Source organism: Pezoporus flaviventris, unplaced genomic scaffold (genome assembly GCF_033815535.1).
Source record: "Pezoporus flaviventris isolate CSIRO_AGI_PZ_B2104156 unplaced genomic scaffold, CSIRO_AGI_Pfla_v1 ptg000013l, whole genome shotgun sequence".
In the NCBI taxonomy this organism is placed as follows: Eukaryota; Metazoa; Chordata; class Aves; order Psittaciformes; family Psittacidae; genus Pezoporus; species Pezoporus flaviventris.
Genome location: NW_026892561.1, coordinates 40,785,195 through 40,809,029, shown reverse-complemented (window position 1 = coordinate 40,809,029; position 23,835 = coordinate 40,785,195). Strand labels below are relative to the sequence as shown.

Genomic DNA, 23,835 nt, shown 5'->3' with positions numbered 1-23,835 from the left:
CAGTGGTATGGCAAGCCAAGTATTATAATGAAATAATTTAAATAACTGTATTTTAACTAAAGGATGGGCAGGTTGCAGCCATTAAGTATTTTTTGTTCAAATATCAGTAGTCAAACTAATAAGGCAGTTAAAACCTTAAATGGTTACTGTCTCAGGTTATCATACTCAAGATGTGTTGCAGAGTATGAGATTTGACCTGGTCCCTTCTGTTCTTTCCTACAAAAGCTATCCTGTTTGTTTTAAGATAAGGTGTCCAAAAGTATTCTTAGCATAAATTAACATATATGTATTTTATTCTGAATAGTAATTACCACACCCTTCAGAACACAATTCAGTTCTAAGTTGTTGTTAGCTTAAAAGCTTGTTTTGTTAAGGGCTTCTTTTTCATAGTACTTAATGTTTTATAGCTCTTTAACCCTCTTTTCAGCTTTCATGATGAAGCATACAGAAGAAACAGAACTTCCTTATTCTCACAGAAAACTTTGAAGAACACTTAAAATGTGGCATAATAAAAAAAAAAAATATACTTTGACCTAGCCTTTTTTCCAGTCATTTTATGTTGGTATTTAACTTTGTTTTGTTTCCTTTCAGCAGGGTAGTTACTGACTTAATTTTTTGAAATGTTTGTATTACGCATGTATGACTTCTCATACAAAAGTCTGAAACATGTTTTTTTTTCAGTTTCAAGTTCAACATTCCTTTGTGAATGAAAGTGCATTATGCCCTTTAAAGGCACGTTTGATTAATCCCAAAGTCACTCATTATAAAGTAATTGATTTTATAATTATGTCAGAACCTTATCTTTTGTTACGAACTGTGTAATTGTCTGTATGTTTCAAAGCTTATTGTAACTGACAGCTTGAGGTTGACCTGCTCCTTGAATACATATTAATATAAGCAGGATAATTCATTATGTTTCAATTTTTTTCTTGCGTTTTTCTAATATTTTTTTTGTTATGCTTTCCTTCCCCTCACTTTTCCAGAGTTTGAGAGCAATGGTAAAAGGGTCACAGTTTGCTTCTGTTACAGCTATAGGAAAACACAGCATAACATTTAATTTGATGGTAAAAAGGGTGACAGTTTGCTTCTGCTTTTGCCCTAAAACCACTTTTTCTGTTTCAGTCTTGACTTGGATAAGTCTTTATACCTTGAGACTGAATCTTTATAGATGAGCAGTATGGACGTGTTAAGGTTTATGTGGGGTGTGAAGCGGTTTGTGCTCAAGATCTGATATTGAGATGTTTCAGATGTTTTTATTATGTTGGTCTACTTCTAATCTGAACATGAGGCTGAATGCCTTTTTTTTTTTTCCTGGAGTGCACTGCATTCTTTCCTGGAATACATCTCCTGATCAGTTTAATCTGAGAAGAGACTAGTTTATGGACACTAAGGCCACTCCAGTTTCAGCCACGGTGAAGTCAGTGGGGGCAATGGAGAAATGCCCTTCAAAATCGTATTGGCATATTCCTCATCCAAACCGAAAGAGTAACCCTGGAATTTAATTTTTTCATTTTTTTTCATTTTTGTCAGTGAGGAGTTATACAATGCTAAAGGGCCTCCATTACAAATCATTTTTGTAAAGCAGTGAGAAGCAAGCCTTTTTAGAGGGAAGGAAGGTTGGTGACAGATGTCAAGATGAGGATGTGCCGTGCAGATAACAGCAGCATCTGTACATCACAGCTGTGTTCATGCCCTTGGTCGACATGAGATGTTAAATGTTTCCGTCTAGTCATAAAAAATCTCAGGAAAAACTAGGCTTAAGTCACAGTGTGACTATTGTTTTTGTTTTAGGAGGAGGGCAGTGTGCTAGATCTTGATTCACAGAAACCTCAATCAAAATTTCAGGGTAGCTCTGTCCATTTTGGGCGGAGCAAGGATACAGGGAGATTCTTTAACTTATTACAGCTATAAGAAAAGACAGTATAACATTTAATTTCAAATGGTATTTACTGAAGTATTTATTACGTGAATTTTCAGTAATATGAAATCATAATATTTTATGGTTGCCAAGTGAGCAAGGGGGCTTATCGCAGTAAAAATAAAATTTAAATGTTTTGCACTTGATTAGTACAAAAGCAAACAAATTCTGAGGATGTTTAGTTCAGACATTTATCTTGAGTAGGTGACAAGAATGCAGACACGTGGCAGTCTAGATGCGAGACAAATGGCCATTTCAAGTCTGTTCTGGAAATTTGTACAGCTTGAAGTGGGTGGCATGTTTTCAAAAAAGAAAAAGGAATAAGTGCTTCATTGTCTTAAGCCTCACTGGACTTCTAATAAACAGAGTAGAGGCTGAGGAAGAATGTTCAAACAGTTGAAAGCTCTATACATTTTGAATTGCACTCCAGAAGGCTCTACAATAACTACTGTTTTCTTTCTTACATCTTTCCTTTATAATCACTTATGTGTCTTGGCTGACATTTTTGATTTCTCCCAATAATGGGAATGATTTATAATACATACCATTACTGTAAGCCTGGTGTAAGCCATTCCCAGTCATGTTATGTGGTTATTTTATGGATATATGCTGCATATGGGTTTCTTTCCCATAAAGTAAAAAGTAGCTGGAAATTAAAGAGTATCAACAGCAGGGGTGGAAGCGTTAAGAAGTAAGTCTGTAGTATTTGGCAAGTTAACAATGTGGTATGGTGAGAGTTTGGTGTTTCCACATAGCTTTAAATGATGTAGACTTTTAAATTCTAACAGTTTTTTATGTCAACAGTTTTGTGGTGGAAAAAATGTTGTGTCAGTGGTATGAGAAAAGTCAGAGGTTTGGGCAGATGCATAGAAGACAACTTCGGGGATATTGGTATACCTGGTATGACAGCATGTATTATGGAAGAAGAGAAAGACATTGATTAATTTTTTTGTAATAAGTACTTTTTTTTTTTGTAACATTGATATTAAAAAGTCAAAGGCTGACAATGTTAATCGTAGAATCATAGAATGTTAGGGTTGGAATGGACCTTAAGATCATTTAGTTCCAAATGCCCTGCCATGGGCAGGGAATTATCATCATTATATTTTAATTATCATCTGCAACAATCAATTTATGCTTTAAGAGGTTTTAGCTCATTTGAAATTTGTAGGGACTACAGCTTTGGTCTCTGTATTTGAATTGTGAGGACTAGAAACTGTGTTTTAGAGGCACCTGTCTAGTTAGTTCTAGACCAGTTAGTCTAGGTGTTCAAGAGGCCTGGTATAAAGTGTGTTTCTGCTGTTTCCACTCTGTTTTGGGCACGACTTAGATGTTATGTGGCATAGGTCTGAGATTGACCCTGTGGAAAAAAAAAACAACAGTGAATTTCTGTTTAATGTAGCAAGTACATTTACTTCTATTCTGAGCTATAGTTGTTTTGAGGATGATACCTTTTTCTTTGTTTTTTTTTTTTTCTTCTCGTAAAATACTGTAGTAAGCATAAATGCAATTGAGAGAGAAATCCAGACTAGAATAACGCTTTAAGAAGTGCCATTAATTATGTGTGTGAACTAGCATGGAAATATATGCTCCTCTCACTTGCATATAAGTGGAGGAGGTAGGCTGACCTCTAGCCTAGATGACCTCTAGCCTCTAGAATCTTTGGTGTTGAACCTTGTGTTTGTTTCATAGTTCCTTTTGTTGTTACAGGATAACATTGTTCAGAGGTGACTTCCTTCTTTTCCATGTGTTCACTTAGTGTAGTCCTGGTTTTGGCTGAAATAGAGTTAATTTTCTTCCTGGTAGCTGGTACAGTGCTGTGTTTTGGCTTCAGTCTGAGAATAATGTTGATAACACGCCCATGTTGCAGTTTAGCACATTATCACCCAGCTGCTCCTGCTTAAATGTGGGATAATGAAGCCAATAGCCTGGAATTAGAGGGTAGGGAAGCCAAGCAGCTGGGTTCACATTCTGGGGAAGGAGGCACTGACAAGGTGATTGGAAAAGGGAGAGAATTCCTCAGCCTCTGGATGGAAACAGAGTAACTGGCAACCCAGAGGTAAACCCTTCTGGGCTGTCCCACTGTCAGGATATTGCTGCCCAGGTGCAGAACCTGGTGATGAAGGTACACCATGTAGATGCCCACGGAAGAGTCTGGCCACTGAGGAATGTCGGAACAGCCAACAGGTGGATAAAGCTGCTAAGATGAAAGTGGCTCAGATGGACTTAGATTGGCAACATAAGGGTGTATTATTTTTAGCACAGTGGGCCCAGGACATCTCAAGCCATCAGGGAAAAGATGCAACATAATAGATGGGCTTGTGATGGAGGGGTGGACTTGTCCGTGAACACTGTTGCCTAGGATATTCATGAATGCAAAACATGCACTGCAGTTAAGCAAGCCAGTTTGCTTAGTCTGTATCCCAATGTTTGAAAGTTTTGAGAACTAAAAATAGTACTGGCCAAGTTGAGGGTAGCCCTCAGAAGCTTCTTGAAATTGTGTGTCTTCTATCTTCTGCTGATGATTCCACACTAGAAACTCCATGACAAGCCTCTGTATTCTTCAATGCCGCTTTCTCCATCGTCTCTTTATAGACTTGCACAGTTTAGCTTGATGGCCTTTCTCATTTTCTGTCATAGTAACCCTATTTTTAGGTATATCTAGAACTTTTATAGTCCATTTTAATCCTGTTTTAGCTGGCATAAATAAGGTGGAGATTAATATATTGCTGTAACTGTCTGGATGCGCTGTTTGAGTGGACGACTGTTTTATGTGCTGTTCTTGTATGTGATATCCTCCCCAGTTTTTTCTCCATTGCATACTTTTAAACTAAACTTTGAATTACAGTCACTAGGAGAGCAATAAGAATTTTCAAAGCTTACATTTAGAAGTACACAGCTGTGTCTCTGTTACTTGTTGAAATTGTGACTTCTAATTTTCATTCTTGGCTCATATGGAACATTATGAAAGCTTTAGAAATGGTCATGAAATAGTTTCTACACATAGCAAAGATAGCCTGAAAACCAAAACCCTTAGAATTTTTATTTTCTTTACAAAAATTTAAAAAATTCTGATTGAATCAGGGTATTAATAAGAATATGTTTGGAACACCCAGGGGTTTTATAGATGATGCAAAGCCTGTCGAAGGACATGAAGGAGAAGTTGCAGGCTTTTTAACTCACAGTGCTTGTCTGGATTATCTCTATAAATACCTTTTATTTGTGTCTCATGCCAGGTTAAAAACTGTGTGGGTTTTTTTAATTTGAATTTTTGTTCTGATAAAAAAAAAATCTCAGCTGATTACCTTGAAGAATGCACTGCGTTTAATAAAAAAAAAAAGGCAGTGATGAGCTTGAAAACACCTCTGTGTATGTATAATAAAGCGGATATGGTTTTCTTTCTTTCAGGATTTCTGAAACTTGTATGGCTTTGGATTCAAACAAAAGGCTAGAAATTGGTGTAATCTTCATACTCCTTTGAATAAGAAGTAATAATGCAACGAAGGCAGGGAAGAGTCAATGCTGGACTGCTTTTGCTGCTTTATCAAATTTCTCAAGTTGGACTCCAGAACATTCCTTCTGTTACCCTTGGGGTACTTGCACTGAATATTTTTTTCTTTCTGAATCCTGTGAGACCACTGCCTGAAGTGTGTATCAGTGTAAATGAAGGCTTCTACAACAAGAACTGGCAGCGTTTACTGCTTTCTCCTGTCCACCATGTAGATGATTGGCATTTATATTATAACATGATTTCCATGCTTTGGAAGGGAATAATGCTGGAAAAAAAACTTAAGAGCACGTGGTTTGCATACATAATTGTAGTATTTTCAGTGCTGATTGGAGTTGTCTATATGGCATTGGAATTCATGCTCGTGAAAATTCTGGATGATCCTTCATATGAAATGAATTGTGCTGTAGGTTTTTCAGGTAAGGCACATAGTTGGTCCATTTTACATATGTAAAATATAGGTACTATATAACAACATTAGAATGTGGAAACTGGATAGGTGTACATTTGTTTACATGCATCTGGTTGTTATGCCAGTAAAGTTATCCTGGTTTTTAATTAAAAGCAGGTACTCTACTGTGTAATTGGGTAGTGTTGAGATCTCACTCTAAGATTTTTTTATTTTTTTTTCACCAGATTAATCTCTAGTTTCTTACATAGCCAGATAGTAATTTACATGTCCCTTTCCTCAAACAAGTTACATTTAGTGTTACAATTATCCGGGTGATGCAGGTTTATGGCTTCCCATGCCTTATGGCAAAAGGGACTAAGATACTGAACAGCAGTGCTACTAGCAGGCGGGGCTGGTAGATATTGGTTGTCTGCCAGATGGGGTCCCCATCCCATGCCTTATGAGAGACTCATGGCTGTGTGTGCATACGTGCTTTCTCGTTTATATTTGATCCTGGAATGACAACATTATTGTCACTGGATGAGTTAAGGGATTTTGCTAACCCTTGTTTTCTCCGGTGTTAGAAGGGAAGAGAAAGAAACCTTCTTAATGTGTTTATTCAGTCTATCTATATTGATGTTCAACTCTGCTATCTTTTTCATGTCATCTTTTCCTTGTAGATTTTTCAAGCAAATGTGTGAGCTTTCTCTTGAGAGGAACTTTCTAAAAGAATCCTGAAAGTTCAAGTAAATTATGTGAATTCATTCTGCCATACCAGCTATTGCTTGCATAAAACAGATAAAACACTTGCAGTCAATGAGAAGTAAATAATCATTATTGTGATTAGAAGCATTTTATCTGCTTTTTTTTTCCCAGAAACAAATGATTCTGGAGATTATAAAAGATGATTTCCCATTCAGAATTTGGGCTTCATGTGTATCTTTGTTTTGTTCTCAGTAATGGCTTTTCTCAGCTCACAGAATATTTTTTTGAGTTCAAATAATTTTGTCAATTTTTTCAACTAGAACTTCTACTTGAATATTATGTTTGTATTATATGTTTAAAATCATGTTTTGAATACCTGAATAGGTACAGTAAGTAGGCATATTAAAAAGCAACTTAGAATTGGGTGTTATACATAATTTTTATCCTTGGGTTTAAGTTACTGAAAAGTACACTGGAGAAACAGTTTAGAACTGTAGTTGAGGCGTGCAACAGTGTGCTTAGTGGTCTGTGAAGCTACATGCTCTTCAGTTTCAGTATTTGTTTGCATAAATACTTGGGCATAAGTACTTTTTACATTATTTCTTCTATTTTGCAGGAGTCTTGTTTGCTTTGAAAGTTCTTAACAACCATTACAATCCTGGAAGAGTCAGCAGTGTCCTTGGATTGCGGATATCCAGTAAATATGCTTGTTGGGTGGAGCTGGTGGCTATTCATTTAATCTCCCCAGGGTAAGTGCATTTAATGTTTCAAAGTTAGGAGAAGAGATTTGGGCTATCTGAAGTAGTTTGAAATGTGTTATGAAGTATGTGTAGTATTAGCTGATATCCAAATGGAGCACTGGGGCTAAATCAAGTGTTAAGGTTATAGTCTGCATTTTTTTCCTAAACATCCTCTATTTTGAGCTAATTTAAAAATAAGGCACTTAAATACTGTGCCCAGAAAAAGGTATTACTCTTTGAAGGAAGATAACAAAAATTGGTGGACAAGGAAAAGCGACATGCGTTTTCAGTATAGTAACCAAACTAATATACTGTGATGACAAGGGCTTCATTGGCAAAACAGCATTCCACTGTTTGCTTGCTATTTCTGTCCTTACCCCTTCAGTCTATTTCTTGAAGTCTCTCCTCTAATTTTTGGTAAAGTTATCATCCAGTATTCTACAACTTGTAGTGGTTTCACTGTCCTTGCAGCATTGTTCATCCTCTCCCTCAATTTTCCCATGTCCTTATTGCTGCTAGCACAGTTCACCTGCGCCTACCTCTTTGAGAACAGTGTCTGTCTTCATTGGCAGATGATTTATGGAGTTCTAGTTGCAAATCAGTAATTTTCTTGTATAATATTTAGTAACTGTTCATCACATTGGAGACCATATGTGAAGTACAAACACCGAACTTGGAAGCTACCAAATAGCAATTCATATACAATTTTCCATTTTTCAGAAAGATGTTTAAAAAAAAAAGAAATGAAAAGGGTGAGGGGGAGCGATAATGATATTCGTCTTGTCGGATAGTGTGATAGAGCAGATAGAATGTTTCCTAGACCAGAATGAGAATTAAAATATTATTTACGTTAGGCACTGGTTTTATTCCTTTATGACTTGCTGCCTGATTGACTGCAGCAAGTAATCCTATGCTAAAACACAGAAGAACTGCAGAATGCTCTGTTGCACATGCAATTTTAAGTGTGAGCTGGGAAGTCACTTGCATGGCATTACTACAAACATAAACCAGATTTTTCAGTGTATTAAAAAAAAAAATCTAGGAAAATATAAACTGGCATGTTAGCTTAATGTAGTTTTTACTTGGTGATATGTTCAATATTACTGTTTATTTTATTATTAAAGAATAATGAAAGAGCATTATGTCTAAAGTACAACCATGGGCATATTGTACTATATCTAGCAGAGGGAAAGCACGAGTTTAGTAGCTGGCTGGTGTTGTTTTTCAGTTGTATTATTGCAGAAATGTCTTTGTAAAAGTGTATAGAAGTCCAGAAATAATGTCAAAGAACTTTTGTAATTTTGTGGAAACTTACATGGCTGCATGGTGTGAAGAACCACTACACTGTTGCATACAGTCTTGGTTGTTACGCGGGCCATAGAAGACAAGTAGTTATCTCCAGAAATTCATGTTCCAGAACATAACGTGTTTAATTACTACCTGCCAACTGCCCTGAAATGAACCATAACAATTGTAGCTCTTGGAACATTTCTCCTACACACTCCTGTGCGTTCAGGGCATGTTGTAATACTTGAAGTGTCTGATTAAATGGTGTTGCTTTGTAGATCAAGTTGCATAATTTAGTTTTGAAAAAATAAGAGGTCAGTAATTAAGGCAGGATATTTGTCTTGTCAGAAAGACATGCAATGTATTTGGACTTGCCTTAGTGGGATGATGCATCAGGGTCACCTGAGAATCCATAACCAATGAAGGATTCAAGAGTAATATTGAGGCTATTGAAAACTTTTGATTTGTGTGCTGTGAGAGGAATTAGGGTTTTACTGGCATCTCTTAATTCTTTTCTTTCTCATTAATGTTTTGGTTCTAGGGCAAATCTAAAAGCTGTGTAATATCCTTCTAATCTTTGCCTTCCATAAAGTAAGGATATTGAGATCTAGGCTTTGTATGGCAGTCCTTGGCATTATTTCTTTGATGGAAGAACAGGCATGTGAAAAGTTATATTTAATCTCCGTTTCTTCCAGAACTAGGCATTTGGTATCTTAAGTCATTTATTCCTTTTGCATGGAGGTACTCTACCTATACTCACTGTTAAAAGATTATCTTTGAGGTTGTTTCTGAACTAACTCAAACACTTATCGGATTGATAAAGATGACACTTTGGGTTTTGGAAGCTGGACATTATGGATTTTTTCAAAACTCAGTTAAGCGCAACTAAGGATGAAAATTTTGGGTGAGTAGAAAAGAGTAGAGGATGATGGTTTGTTTTTCTTTTTTTTTCTTTTTTTTTTTTCCCAGAGTTCAGAAGTGTTGATATTTGATATTGTGACTATCCAGAATTGTTCTTTTTGCAGTTTGTCAGAAATTTGCTGTTCTGGAGTTCAGAGGGTCTCAGAGATGTGTAACATTTCAGCAGAGAGATGCATTCACTGCATCTCTGAAAACTGAATTAGGCATTTCTCTAGGCTTCTTTTTGACCTGTGTTTTGGTAGGCCTCTGATAATGTTTTGCATATCTGTGAATGATGCAATCAATAAAATATGTAATTCTTCTTACATGAGATTTTTTTCTAAATTAGTTTTAGTCTTGAATTTGTTTCTAAATGTTTCTAAATAAACCATATCAATGTGTTCTGAGTGAGTTCTGTAGACTTAATTGTTGCTTCATTTCACTTAGGTTCAAGGATCTGCAGGAAATAAAGAAGTTGTTTACCTGTTTCGACTGCAGATCGCAGTCGAAGCAGGTAAATGTAATACAAATGCAGAGATCCCCCCAGAAACTTCCAAACCCCAAACCAACAGTCCAGAACCCCACAAAAACTAATTTATATAATATTTGAAAATGTAAGAACATATTTTGACAAATGTGTTGCATAGCTTTAATAAGCTTCACCTTATGAGATCTTTTGTATGTATCTATCTTCTGATTTCATCTGCTCTTTTAACTTCTCACTTGTTTAATGCTTAAGGATATCACTGAATTGTCACTGGTTATCAGTCAGATTTACTGTTGAACTGTTAATTATTGGGTTTATTAATGAGCCCTATTCATCATGAACAAAAGGGCTAAGAAAAACTGATCAAAAAAACCCAAAACCACACCAGGTTTGACAAGGAATGGCATTATGTGGTAAGAACTGTTTAATACCCTTTCATTCTTCTGTCAAGCTTAGCTTTTACTTTTCTATGTAATTTTCTCAGTGTGTTACAAAATTATTAACAAGGTTTCCATTTCCATTTTAAGTGGTAATGGCATTTTCTTGCATAAGGCTGTGTAAAATAAGCTGACTTTTACTTATGCAATCATGTAATTTGGTTTCATTTACATTCAGGTAGGTTGCTTAGCACTCCATGACCTGCTTTCTAAGCAAGATTAAATTTTTTAGTCAGGTGCTTAAATTGTCATATGCAATTGTCTGCTTGTGTTAATTTGCAAATAAACTGTATATATACATGGATTTGATTCCCATGGTCTCAAAAAAAATATTGTTTTTCAAAAATAAAGTTGGTAGTAGTCACTTTGATATTATTCCTTAGTTTGCTTGCTCAGTGAATGTGTGCTTCCTAGCCTTAGAATAGGAATTGCATGGGAAGATCTTTTCACAAAAGACTGTAGTGATGGCCTAGTCTAAAGACATACTTTTGTTGCTAGATAAGTGGCTTTGTTTTGTGGTAGAATTGCATGAGTAAATAATAATAATACCTACCAGACTGGGGTTTGCCGTTAGGAAGAAGTTATGAAAGTAAGTGATAGGTATAGACTTTCTTGTTCTGTTTTAATTTGTTGAGTCAGGTGACTGAGACCACAGAATTGAAACAACTTGGGATAAATTCACAAACAGTGAGGAAATGATTTGAATTAATTGTAAGGATACTGGACAATATTAATATAAAAATTACTAGAGTCTTGTAAACATTGTGTCAGGATATCTCATACATGAAAAGTGGTAGAAATGGTTTTCCCTCCAGTGGTACCAGTTTTAATGGAAATTATACAGTTGAATGAAAAAGTGTAATTTTGTTTAGAAGATTTTTCTGAAGTAATGTACACATCAGCTTGATGGCAGATGTCTTGAAGAAACAGCATTTATATTGTATAATTATCCTTAGTATGAAGTGAATGGTTGAGATAAGATCTCTGGGGATATCTAAGTTTTCAAACAAAAAGTTAAATGAGACATCATTTGAATTTCTTGATACCAGGGAGAACAGTAGTTAATATTGATCAAGCTCATTGACATTTTGAGAAAAAACATGCTATTTAAGAAGTCAAGAACCTTGTTTATATTCACATTCAAAGTTCAGCTTATGTTATGGGAACTGAAAATGGTGCTGTGGTAAAAAAAATGTCAGTTTTTCTTTATTAAGCCAGCAGGAAAAAAGGCAGTAGTTTATCATGTTGCAATCATGGGAATGGTTCTTCATTAGTCCTACTAAAAGACACATTGCAGTCAAGACATAAAAATATTAAGAATAGTGTAAAAAGTCTATTTTGGAATCAACTGATAATGGAGGTTCCTTTATCATTGATATTATAAGAGTTTTTAATTAGAGCCAGGTTTGGCTACTGAAAGCAGAAAATAGGGGTAACTGCAGTTTTCTGGTTTAGACAAGGAAGAAAACTGGAAATTTTAGTACAAGTGAAAAGAGCTTTGGTAATATGTGCTTGGACAGGGCTTTTCGCACTACTTTTGTGATTCCTTGTAAATTGTTTATTAACTTATTTTCAGCCAAAATCCATGGCATTTAGTTTTAAATTCTGCATATAATTCTGCATATAATTCTGCATATAATTCTGCCTTGTGGAAAAAAATTGTAGTTTTGCCATTAACCTTAATGTATAAAGATAAAAATCGCAGCTCCTTGTAGACAAGGAATCCATTACATAAATTTTCAAAAAGGACAATCTACTGAAAAATTCACTGTAAAATGTAGTAAAATTTCAAAAGGAGTGACATTATTCAGGATTAGTTGTTCAAATATATTTAAGTTCACTGGAAATAAGAGTATCTACTTTGGACTAAGGCATGTGGATGGAAGAACATTAATTGCATGTGTAAAACAGTCATGTAATTTAACGATTCTAATCTACTTTTTTAATAAGAGAATATAGAGGATCTGAGTGAATCTAATCTCAGAATACATGCTCTGAGTTATAACCTCAGAAGGACAAATGTGTATATGTAATGTAAATATCCTTTATAGTTATCGATGTTTAATGCACTTTTCAAGATCTTCACTTTAATAAACTGATTGTGCTTTGCAGGCTCTTAGTAGCCCTCTCATTTTCCTTTGTGAAGCAGAGGCAGTCTGCTCTACCAAAGTGTTTTTTAATCTCTTGCTGTGACTTATGTGCATTCATCCTTATCCTATGAATAGAGAATGCGGAGTGTATTCATTCCTATTTGTGGCAATCTTTTCCATATTTTAAGATTATTTTATCTGCGAGATAATTCTTCAATAGACTTAGGTGATTGTAGAGACCACTGCTGAGCAGAAAACTACTTCATCTTATTTTCAGATATCCCGTTAACATTTTTTCAGTAAAATACATGTCTTTTCTATAGTGGTATGGCATGTTGATCTGTGTTTTACTGTGTGCTCCATGTTCTGTCCTGAAGGTCTTCTATCAGTCACTTGTAGCCTGTTTGTATAGTTGATGATTTCTGTGGTATGTTCAGAACTCTGTATTTATCTTTGCACCCTGTTCTTTCCAAAACACTATTTCATTTTGTCCAGGTTGCTGTGAATTATAGTACCGTCTCCAGTGACCCGTAGGGCTTCTCTTAGCTTGTCATTTGTAAATAATAACTGGAATAGATTTTTAAAGAAATCCAGTGGATTCATATCCAAAGTTTGATAATGAGTCACTTTTAAATATTAAGGTAGGCTTATCAGCCACTTAGGTATCTGCTTAGTGTAGTTTTAGAAGTTTTTAAGCCTTCTTTATGACAAATGCAGTAAGACAGTTCTGCATTTATACAGCATGTGTGATGTCTGCTAATTCTTCCTTTCCATTGGGCTTGTCATCCTCTAAAAGGATGAATTTTGGTTGATTTGATATCCTTTGTTCTTCACAAAACTGTTTTCCGTATCTGGCATTTTTACCTTGATTGTATCCACAAATTATATGTCCTAGTATTTGTTGAACAAATAGTTTTACCTGCGAACAGAAGGTAGTCATTAGTCTGTAGTTCTCTGATGAGAGTTCTCATCTGTTTACCTGTTTTGTCCCCTGCTTAAGAATGGGTATAGAAACACTCTTACAGTATTTTGGAACCTTACCCATCCTCAAAACAGTTGGGAGAATGCTTTTTAATTTTTCATTTAGAAAACCCTGTTTAAACATTTGCATTACAAGTTTTTACTCCTTAATATAATTTATAATTAAACCATAAGTAGTGTTTAGGTGTCTAGTACACTAGCCTATTCAGTAGACATGAAGTGGAAATCACCCCCCTAAAGACTTCAAGTTGAAGGTTTTTTGTTTATTCATATTGTGTAAATATATAGCTTCACTGCATTGCGAGCAAAGACCTTGATTTTGGATTTTGTGAAACAGTGTTGTGCTCAGATAAATCAAGATAAGCATAGAAGTTGTTAAAACACTGCCAGGAATATAGGTGAACCAGTCTCATGTTGGTGATTTTTAGAGTAAGACGTCTTGAAATACCTAATGTTTTCTGTGTACAGATATTTTCCAAGTCAGGGATATATTTTTCACAAATTTGGAAGATCTGTTCAGAAAAACCTGTTAGGAAAATGAGTTCCTTATAGATACTTTATTTTGGTAACTACCTCCTATCTATAGATTTTCACATCAGCATTTATGTGTTACTCTAAAACAAAAATTCATTGTTTACTTACAGGACAGAAATGCAACTCGACATAGCAGAATAAAAGCTTCTTATTAAGTAGGTGACAAAAGAGTGAATTTAGATTTGATCTTCATCTCCCTCTAGTGACACATTCTTGTACACCAGTGATGCCTGGAAGTTGTATATGTAGTGAGTTCATATACCATCAGTTGTGTAACTCTTGTGGATTTCTGACCAAAATGTAAAAACGCGTAATGTTTAAATCTATTTTTGCATCAAACAGAGGATTGAATCTTTGGACGAACATTATAAATCTAGTGAACTGAGTTATTTATAATTGCATGTATAAGCAAATCTTAATGTTTAGTGTATTGGCTTCTCTGACTTCATAAGAGGTAGACAATTTATAAGTAGCTTTAAACCTGGTTAAACTCAAAAGATTTTACTCTTAATGTTTAAACCTGATTAAACATAAGAGTTTAACTCTTAATTTGAATGCTGTGAAAATTAGTTTATGAATTTATAGAATACCCCACAGTCATGGAAGTATTTGAAGCAAATTAGTTACTGTGAACATACTCCTCCATGTTGACTTCTCAAAAGGTTCTAGAGCCCTTTCATTCTAAGTGCAAATGGCAGTGATCTTTTTTTGAAGAAATTGTACGTATAGAAAAGAATTTGCATCTCAGCATTTCACTCATTCTTTTAATTTTGAAAACACTGTTAAAAAGATTGCAGTGGATTTGCATTAATGCTGATCCATGACTAATTGTAGGACTGTACTGATAGTGCAGTAGAAAGTACTGTATTTTATGCTTTAATTTGAAACTGTGAATGGTTTTAGTAGATCTTACCAAGACATTTCAGCATAATTATGTGGTTTTACTTTTTTATAGATTAAAATTAATTTCCTACCTCCTTAAGTCTTTCAGTGCTTTTGGGAAACAGTATTCTGTTCTGTAAACAAGCACTTAAAATCTGTTCAATTAGTTTCTAGCTTCTTCTGGATATTTATTAGATACTTTTCTGTAACTGTATATATACCTACCAATTTTAAGGTAGCTACGAAGAAAAGCAACTGGGCAGTATGTCCTTTCAGGCAGGTCATTTCTCTGTGCTTGGGCTCACTTAAGTACTTTCTTGGTTACAAGGTCTGCAGTCCCCTTTCTGGATCCTTAAAAAAAAAAAAGGAATTTTTCTTTCCATCACTCACAAGATTTTCCTTTTTTCCAGGACTTCTTTTGCTGGGCATCTGGCAGGGATTCTTGTTGGATTGATGTACACTAGGGGACCTCTGAAGAAGATTATGGAAGCCTGTGCAGGTATATAGTTTTGTTCAGTTTATAAAATCTGCGTAAGAGACTCTTTTATTTTTAAAATTCAGAAAGCCTTGCATACAGAAATCCAGGCCATTCCAGCAAGTTTTTAGGCAATCTGGTTTTTATTTGTGATTACTTGATAGGTTGAGTACTTTATTCATGACTGTGCCATCAAGATGACCATGGATATGGTGTTTGTACAGTGGGAAATTATTTGTTCAAATATGTATGCTCTTCACAGGAGGTTTTATCACAGTTTGGTGATACAGTCTGTAAATCATGTGTATTTAGAAGTTTTAAGTGGAAAAATAGAGATCGAAACATCAGATTTCCTACTCCACCGAAGCACACAGGTGTCAAAGTGTCGCATGAGTTTAATGTTAATATTGCATGTTTCTATGGCTATCTGATGACTGTTAGGACAGTCAAGCATCCGATCATGCTGCCTAGGGATGTTCATCAGTCTCCATCCTTGGATGTTTTTCAGACTTAACAAGATAAAGCCCTGACTGAGTAACCTGATCTCATAGCTAACCCTGCTCTCAGTAGAGTCGGGCTAGGAACCTTCTAAGGTCCCTTCCAAACTATTCTAGGATTCTGTGATAAAATTCATGGTACTGCTAGTGACACATGCTATGGAGATCCTGTTGTGTGCCTTAAGACCTGGAGGAAGGAGTGTACTAGTACACAGGTTGTCATCTTCTCCTGTGGACGAGAGCAGAAATAGTACAATGTTATTCCAGTCCTCAGTTTTCTGTGCATTAACCTATTTGTTGTGGTTTAAACCCAGTCAGCCATAAATCAGCCACGCAGTCTCTCTTACCCCCCCCCCCCCCCCGTTTTCTTCCACCAGAGGGATGGGAAGGAGAATCAAAGAATGTAACTCCCACAGGTTGAGATAAGAACAGTCCAGTAACTAAGGTACTAACACAAATCACTGCTGCTACCACCGATAATAATAAATGATAAAGGAAATAACAAGGGAAGAGAAAACTGTACCACCTGCTGACTGATAATACCCAGCCTGACCGAGCTCTGACTGATACCTAGTCCAAGCCCACAGTGAACTAGCCCTTCCGGGTAACTCTCAATCACATCCTGGGCATGATGTGCTGTGGTATGAAATACTTCTTTGCTCAGTTTGGTTCAGGTGTCCTGTCTCTGCTTCCTCCCAGCTTCCCCCACTCCCTGGCAGAGCATGAGGCTCAGAAAGTCCTTGGTCAGACTAAATATTTGAGGAGTAACTAAAAACATTGGTGTTATCAGTGCTGTTCTCAGGCCGAAAGTCAAAACCACAGCGCTGCACCAGCTACTAAGAAGGAGAAAAAATGACTGCTGCTGCTGAACCCATGACACCATTTTTATCAATGAACAGTCTCAGTGCAGAAATTATCCATTATATATTCTGGAGAGCATTTGGTAGGTTGCTTCCTGTACTTTCAGTCTACATGAGTATGTTGCTTAAACATGGCACATTACTATAAAATCTGGAACAACATACAGGCTTACCAATACTATATTCCCTCACTAATGCTAAAAAAATTGATAGATACTCATGGTTTCATGTTGTGTCTGATGAAACAGACTCTGAAAGAAAGTATTTTAAACTTGATTTTTGTATTTTATGAAGACAGGTGTTATTATTTTATTCTAATAGTACATGTGTTATATTTAGGTGGCATTTTTTCAATGTCTGACCCTGCCAGGCCAAGGGATTACTATTCAGGTAAGTACTCTCACCTGCTTACCTAAACATTTACTCCAGCTTCAAAAGAATAATTTTTGTTAATGATAGAAAACCTATAGAGGAGCTAGTTAAATGGAAACATATATAAGATACGAAATATTCTGTGCATATGTGTACATGCTAAACATACTACTTTGGGCATGTCTTGCCTTTCCTTTTTAGGGAACAGTGGATGTATTTTGTACAAGAGGCTTTAAACGTGGAATTAAGTTAATGACGTCATAAAATTCTACCCTGGGGAAATAACACCTCTTTTGCAGAAGGTGTAGCGGGGAGGGGGAATTGTGTCTAGTGAAAGCAGCCTGCTGAACTTTGGTAAATCTGCCCTGCTCTGGCAGTTTTATCTGTTCCATTCTAGGACTTCCCCTACTCACGAGGGAATTTCTTCCTTTGAACATTTTTTGTAAACCATGTAATTTACATGGAAAAAGCCCACTCCTCGACAGAATAAATTTAGGCTTTCTTCACAGTATATAGATGAATAGTTAGAATACTGGCACACTTTGAATATAGCGCATTTGATCCACTTCTTACGTAGGTGGAATAATTATATGTGGTGTGTATAGAAATAATAGGTGGAGGCCTTGTCTAGGAGGACAGGAGAGGAGCCAGCTGTGAGAGGGGCTGTGTGTTGGATCAAAGCTGAGGGATGTATAGCTTAGAGTATGTTATCTCCTGCAGTGATTTTTACTCTTTCCTAACCACCTGCTGTAAGAACAAGGTAAATATGTAGTGATACCTCCCTCAAATACTTGCCACTGTGCAGTGGCTTGTGGCTTAAGATGTTCTCAGCAGCAAGTTCTATGGAGGAATTTTGTCTTTAATAGTCTGTGGTAGATTCTTCTTTTATGAATTTGTCAAAAGCTCTTTGAATCTGCATGAACTTTTTTAACACCTACATCATCACAGAAGAATTACTTCACAGTTTACTTTCTGGTGTAGAATCTGTCATTTTTGTTTGCTTTGCATCTGCTAGCCGCTAATTTCATTTGATGCACATTAATCCTTCACTAGGAAGGGAAACTAAAAGAACCTAAACCTTCATTCTACATGTACTTCATTCTTTATGGTTTTATAGAATTCAGTCCTCACCAGGATTGACTCACCATAGTCATGTAGTTTTTATCTGGTTGAAAAGTTGTCTATATGGTTACTTACACAAAAGCTATTTTGTATGGTTGATCATTCTTACTATTCTCTGATGCTTAGTAATGCAGGAGTTTTTATTTTTTTAATAGTCTTTAATAAGCAATATGTGCTTACTCAAACCACACTGAGCCAAGGTGAGCACTGGTTTTATTTTTCATGGTAGATTTTTGTCTTCTGCTATCTACCTCCAATTTCATTATAATGCAATTAATTAAATAATTAAATAATTCCCACAAGCGAGATTAGGCCCTTGAATATTTTTGAAGCACTTGTTTTGTACTTCCTGACCAAAAGATATTGACCTACTTTCCTGACCAACAGCAACAAGGATTGTAATAACTTAAATTTACCCAGGATTTCCATTATTCCAGTTCTCAAGTAAAAAACACTTGATCTAAAGGCTAGTAAAGAAATAATATTTTGAAATGAAATGAGATGTGAACATAGCCTGTGTAGTGAGCGCAAGCTCCGTGTTTCCACGACTGCCAGTGTCAGCCCAGCTGAAGATGTTCGCCTACGTACACGTACTGTTCAGTCTGTCAGAGCCTGGGTGTGCTGCTTGCATTGCTCTCTATTCCATGTTCATAGATGCTCAATTTTCCTTCAGTATCCCAGTACAGCAGGATGAATGGGAACTCTAAAAGATTTATATTGGTAAAGGTACTTTAATGGCTAATGAAGATAAGAATTTGTATTTGACATTTAAACTCCATAATCTACTGTACAAACACCAGCTGCTTGGAGCTTGGGTGGGTGTAAAAGACCACCCCTGTGATATAGGAGCAGACTGTGAATAGCCTTTTAATTTGCAATATGTCTGGCATCTGAGAAAAAAAACCTTCTATATGCTGACAACAAGGAAGTCTGTAGCTTTTTGCATGTCTTGAGCAGTCCCCAAAATAGCCATGCTGTTCTGAGTTTTTGTGGCAAAAGGAGTGTAATGGAGAGGGTTAACCTGAACTATCTTGTCTTCCAAGTTTGGCTTTAGATGTAACCAAATTTTTGATGTTTTTTTTTTGGTTTGGTTTGGGTTTTTTTGGTAGTTTTTTTTTTTTGTGGTGGTGTTCTGGTTTTGTACTAAATTAATTTCTCTAAAATGACTTACAACTGCAGTTAAAAAAAAGCTATGTTTATGATAATTCCTTGTGTACATAGTTTGTAATTGTCTTTCATCCTATTTATGTGTGTATGGAAGATTTAACTTTTTGTCTGGTGTATAATACATGTAAAAAATTTGGCTATCTGTGAATTAGGAAAAGTATCTTTGGTGTCATGGGCTAATGCCGCATTTCTTGTTTGATTTTTTTTTTTTCATTTTCTGATATTGCTGATTTATTACTATTTGCTTTTAAATACCAATTTAAATAGAAAAAGATAAATTTATAATCAGAACGGATTTCATAAAGCTACAAGCAAAGGGCTTTATAAGAAAAAAAAGTGTTTTAAAGTGTAGTTTTAACATGTTTAGTATTTAGTAACTAAGTTGTTTTCTCTAAGTGCACTTTGTGAAAACAGTATTAGGACGTTTATTTTGATTAATTGGAATACCAGCTGTAGCAGAAAAGATTAGGGCAAACTGAGCACTTATAACTTGATGACAGTGTAAAATATCAAACATATAAAATTTACAGTAATAGAACAAACTTAAAATACCACACCCTTCTTGTTTCATCAGATAATTTCATGCTTTTAGTATCAGAATTTTCGTAATCTTCATTTATGCAGTTTTTTGAAGCCTTCAGAAAATAAATTTGTAGCTGAGAAAAAGTTTATTCAAATTAGCATAATGCAAAGGGGAATGAGGAGACTACAGGAAGATTGCATCCCAAATGTGTATGTGTAACAGTTAAATGGTATTCTGTAGCCAGTTTTGCTTTTCTGTAATATTGCCTCTTAAATGTAGCCAGTAGGTCTTAAAGGCCCTTAAAGTTTGTTGAAAATGACCTTAATTCATACAGATGAAAAGACAAAAGTATTTTCTGACCAGAGGAGTTGATGGAGGGTAATGCAAAATGTTCACTACAAGACGTATGAAAATTCTCCCCATGTCAACTGTATGTTCCAAAAAGGAAAAAATTTGCAAACAGACAAAATTAAATCTTTTTGCTCTGTGTATAATGTATACATACATCTTTGTACACACAGGTGTATATAAAATACCTGTAGGAGTATGTGCATAATAGATATATGTGACCAGCAGGACGAAGGAGGTGATCCTGCCCCTCTAATCAGCTCTCATGAGACCTCTCTTGGAGTACTGTGTGCTGTTCTGGTGTCCTCAACATAAAAAGGACATGGAACTGTTGGAACAAGTCCAGAGGAGGGCCACGAGGATGACTGGGGGCTGGAGCATCTCCCATATGAAGACAGGCTGAGAAAGTTTGGGCTGTTCAGCCTGGAGAAGAGAAGGCTGCGTGGAGACCTCATAGCAGCCTTCCAGTATCTGAAGGGGAACTATAAGGATGTTTAGGAGGGACTCTTCATTAGGGACTGCAGTGATAGGACAAGGGGTAATGGGTTGAAACTAAAACAGGGGAAGTTTAGGTTGGATATAAGGAAGAAGTTCTTTCCTGTTAGGGTGGTGAGGCACTGGAATGGGTTGCCCAGGGAGGCTGTGAATGCTCCATCCCTGGCAGTGTTCAAGGCCAGGTTGGACAGAGCCTTGGGTAGCATGGTTTAGTGTGAGGTGTCCCTTCCCATGGCAGGGGGGTTGGAACTAGATGATCTTAAGGTCCTTTCCAACCCTAACTATTCTGTGATTCTGTATCTGTATACTCCTATGAAGAATAGTGTGCAGTGTTCTGTTTTTCCTGCTTTTCCAGTTTAAGGTAGGGTATCACTTCCTTTATTTGTCTTAAGATTCTAGAGCTTGGGATTTTTTTCTTTAACACAATAATTTTTAAGAAGAAATTATTTATCTCCTCACTTCATAGTCTGTGTTTGTTATTAATCACAGAAACTTCACAGAAAGTTACATATGGAATCCATATAACTGATGAGATAACGCAAGACTCTAATAGATGCTAATAATATGAAGATGAAGGGAAATAGTAATGCTCAGTTTGTTTCATACAAAACCATTTTGAATTATGTAATTTAAAAAAAAACTTGTGTACGTTTTCTGTCAGAAACTGGCAACATTTCTGTATTTTGGTTCTTCAATTTCCCTGTCCAGCTGTCTCAAAGAGAAGTTAAAATGTCACCCAAAGCTTTTAATTTTGAAGAAGCAAAAACGGAATAGAGAAATGGAACTTTTTAGTTTTTTCTCAGTTTAGATTTTCTGTGCCCAGGCAAGATCAACTTGTGTTAAAAGGAAGAAAGCCTTGCTCAATTCTCTAGCCAAGTATATTTTTTTCTTTTAAATCCTGTGTGTTTGTGTGTATTATGGGTTATGTTTGTTTTGACAAACTTGGTAAATGACCAGAAATTCTGGGTGTCAGCAGGATGGGAAACTTAGAGTGATTGTGACATTAGATGAGATCTATGGTGTGGTGGTTTTTTTCTAGGGGGGAATGTATCTATGCAGTAGCACCATGTTAGCTGCATATATTACTGCAAAAACTTGCAGGAGTATTTTCTCACTTGTTTTCTAGGTCCAAACATTATTTGAATTTATGATGACATAGTTTAAGGATACTGGGGGAAAGGGGGAGGCAGGTGAAAAAAAGCCTGAAACCTACCTGTTGTTGCTGTTCTAGTGACATTAATAAGTTGTCCTAGTAGTGACAATTGCATGTTAAAAGGAGCTGATGAAAAGTATCTTTTGATTTCAATATGAAACTTGTTACTAATAACAGTTCTATGACACAACAATTAGAAAAAAATAAGATTTCATGCATCTTTTTACTGTTGTTTTTCTTTCTCCTATTACCAAGGTCTGGCTTTGTAAATTAGAAATTGCTTCATGGTACATATTGTACAAGTAATTGAATTCTAGTATTTTTATCTTTTACAAGTTAAAATAATCTGTAGAAGAAAGATAACATAAAGGTGATGTCTGATTCCACACTCTCCTACTGAGTAGCAGCAGTTTATTTGCTTTATTTTGTATTCATTTTACAGACTATTATGGCTATTCAAGTTACCAGTATGGAACGCCAAGGAACTATTACGATTATACAGGTGGGCTTACTGAAGAAGAGCAACTTGAAAGGGCAGTGCTAAACAGTCTTAATGAAAGAGGTAGGAATTTTATTGAATTTTATATTTTATGATTCATACTGGGGGGGAAGGGAAGATGGATTGCTCATTATTTTCGTTATTTTGAAAAAGCCTTTGGAAACAGATGAAATTTTCCTGGTAGAATTTTTGAAGAATGCAATGTGGGGAGGCAGTATCATTCTCTTGGTATAATTGCATTTGTTCATAACTGCTTACTGTTTCTTTACCTTGCTACTGTTGTAGTAAAATAAATGCTTTTATAAAACCAACCAACCAAACAAAACAACCAAAAACTTAAACTAAGTTGCTGTGCCAAAAAAATCTTGCAATACTCTAAAAAGTAGTGTGAAGTTGTATAATAGAAAAACTGATGTTGCCAATATTTAAACTTTGTGTGTACATTTTTGCTTATATAGAAATTTAATTGACAAGCACTGTACTTGTTTCTTACTCTTCACGCTCTTTTTCCCACTGTAAGGGAAGCTTATATTCTAGCTAGCTGAAAGACCTAAAATAATAAAAAAAACCCCATAGTAATGTTTAAAAATAAAAATGGCCTTTGTTTTTAACTGAAAGGTATTAATGAAATCGGTGTAAAATACATTCATTAGGATATATTTTATCTTTTCATAATGCAAGTGCACTTACAATGCAAAGGGAACAAATGCTTTGTAGAATTTGTTTTTCAGTTTCTGAAAACTTCAAGACTTGAGGAAAATATCTCGTTTAATAGGACTGGTGGCGCATTATTAAAATTGTCTTGTGCAAAATGTACATCACACAGTTATGCAAATTTTTTGTGTTGAAGTGATAAAGGACAGAAATGAACATACTATATGCTGTGTAGAATTGAGATAGTTTTTCGTATCAAACATTGCATCCTCTTTAATCTGTTGTGTGTCAATATGGATTCTGGAAATTGAGCCAAAGGCTTTATGTGCTCCTTAACGTAAGAAATCCAGATTTTTAAACTTGGTGAAGCTGTAACATCTTAATAATAGTAATAACCTTGACAATATTTCATCAGTGTCATCCTCCTCTTTCATAATCTTGATATTCTATCTTTCTGGGTGCAAGGAAGTATTGGATGATTTGGAAAAAGATACAGAAGCCTCTACTTGTAACAACAACCCTTAAAATGTGGAGCACCATTCATAAATGTCCACTCAGAAACTTAATGTACACCACTGTTATGGCTGTCAGAAAATACCAGAGAAAATATGAAATGAGTATCTCGACAAATCATCGCTTTTACTATCACACCTTCTGTGATCTTATTTTTTATTACAAATAATGTCTTATTATCTGGAAGATGGTTTTAAAAAGTCAGCACTAAGATTGTGAATAGGAAAAGGCTTTTCCAGCTTGAGAAATTATATTTTTTTAAAGTAAATATAGCTTTTTGCTTTATGAAGTTCACAT

General features: G+C 35.6%; 1 protein-coding gene across 4 annotated transcripts in view; it reads left to right on the top strand.

Annotated features, from left to right (window-relative positions):
* RHBDD1 (rhomboid domain containing 1) overlaps positions 1–23,835 on the top strand; it is a 46,226-nt gene that overhangs the window by 4,206 nt on the left and 18,185 nt on the right. For 3 of the 4 annotated variants that reach the window (XM_061452999.1, XM_061452998.1, XM_061453000.1), the window contains 5 exons: positions 5,327–5,845; positions 7,139–7,271; positions 15,271–15,359; positions 17,032–17,082; positions 22,315–22,434. In XM_061452999.1, coding sequence (XP_061308983.1) covers positions 5,413–5,845; positions 7,139–7,271; positions 15,271–15,359; positions 17,032–17,082; positions 22,315–22,434 — 826 coding nt within the window. In that variant the 5' untranslated portion in view covers positions 5,327–5,412. The remainder of the gene's footprint in view (positions 1–5,326; positions 5,846–7,138; positions 7,272–15,270; positions 15,360–17,031; positions 17,083–22,314; positions 22,435–23,835) is intronic. The other variant, XM_061453002.1, reaches the window with a different exon arrangement.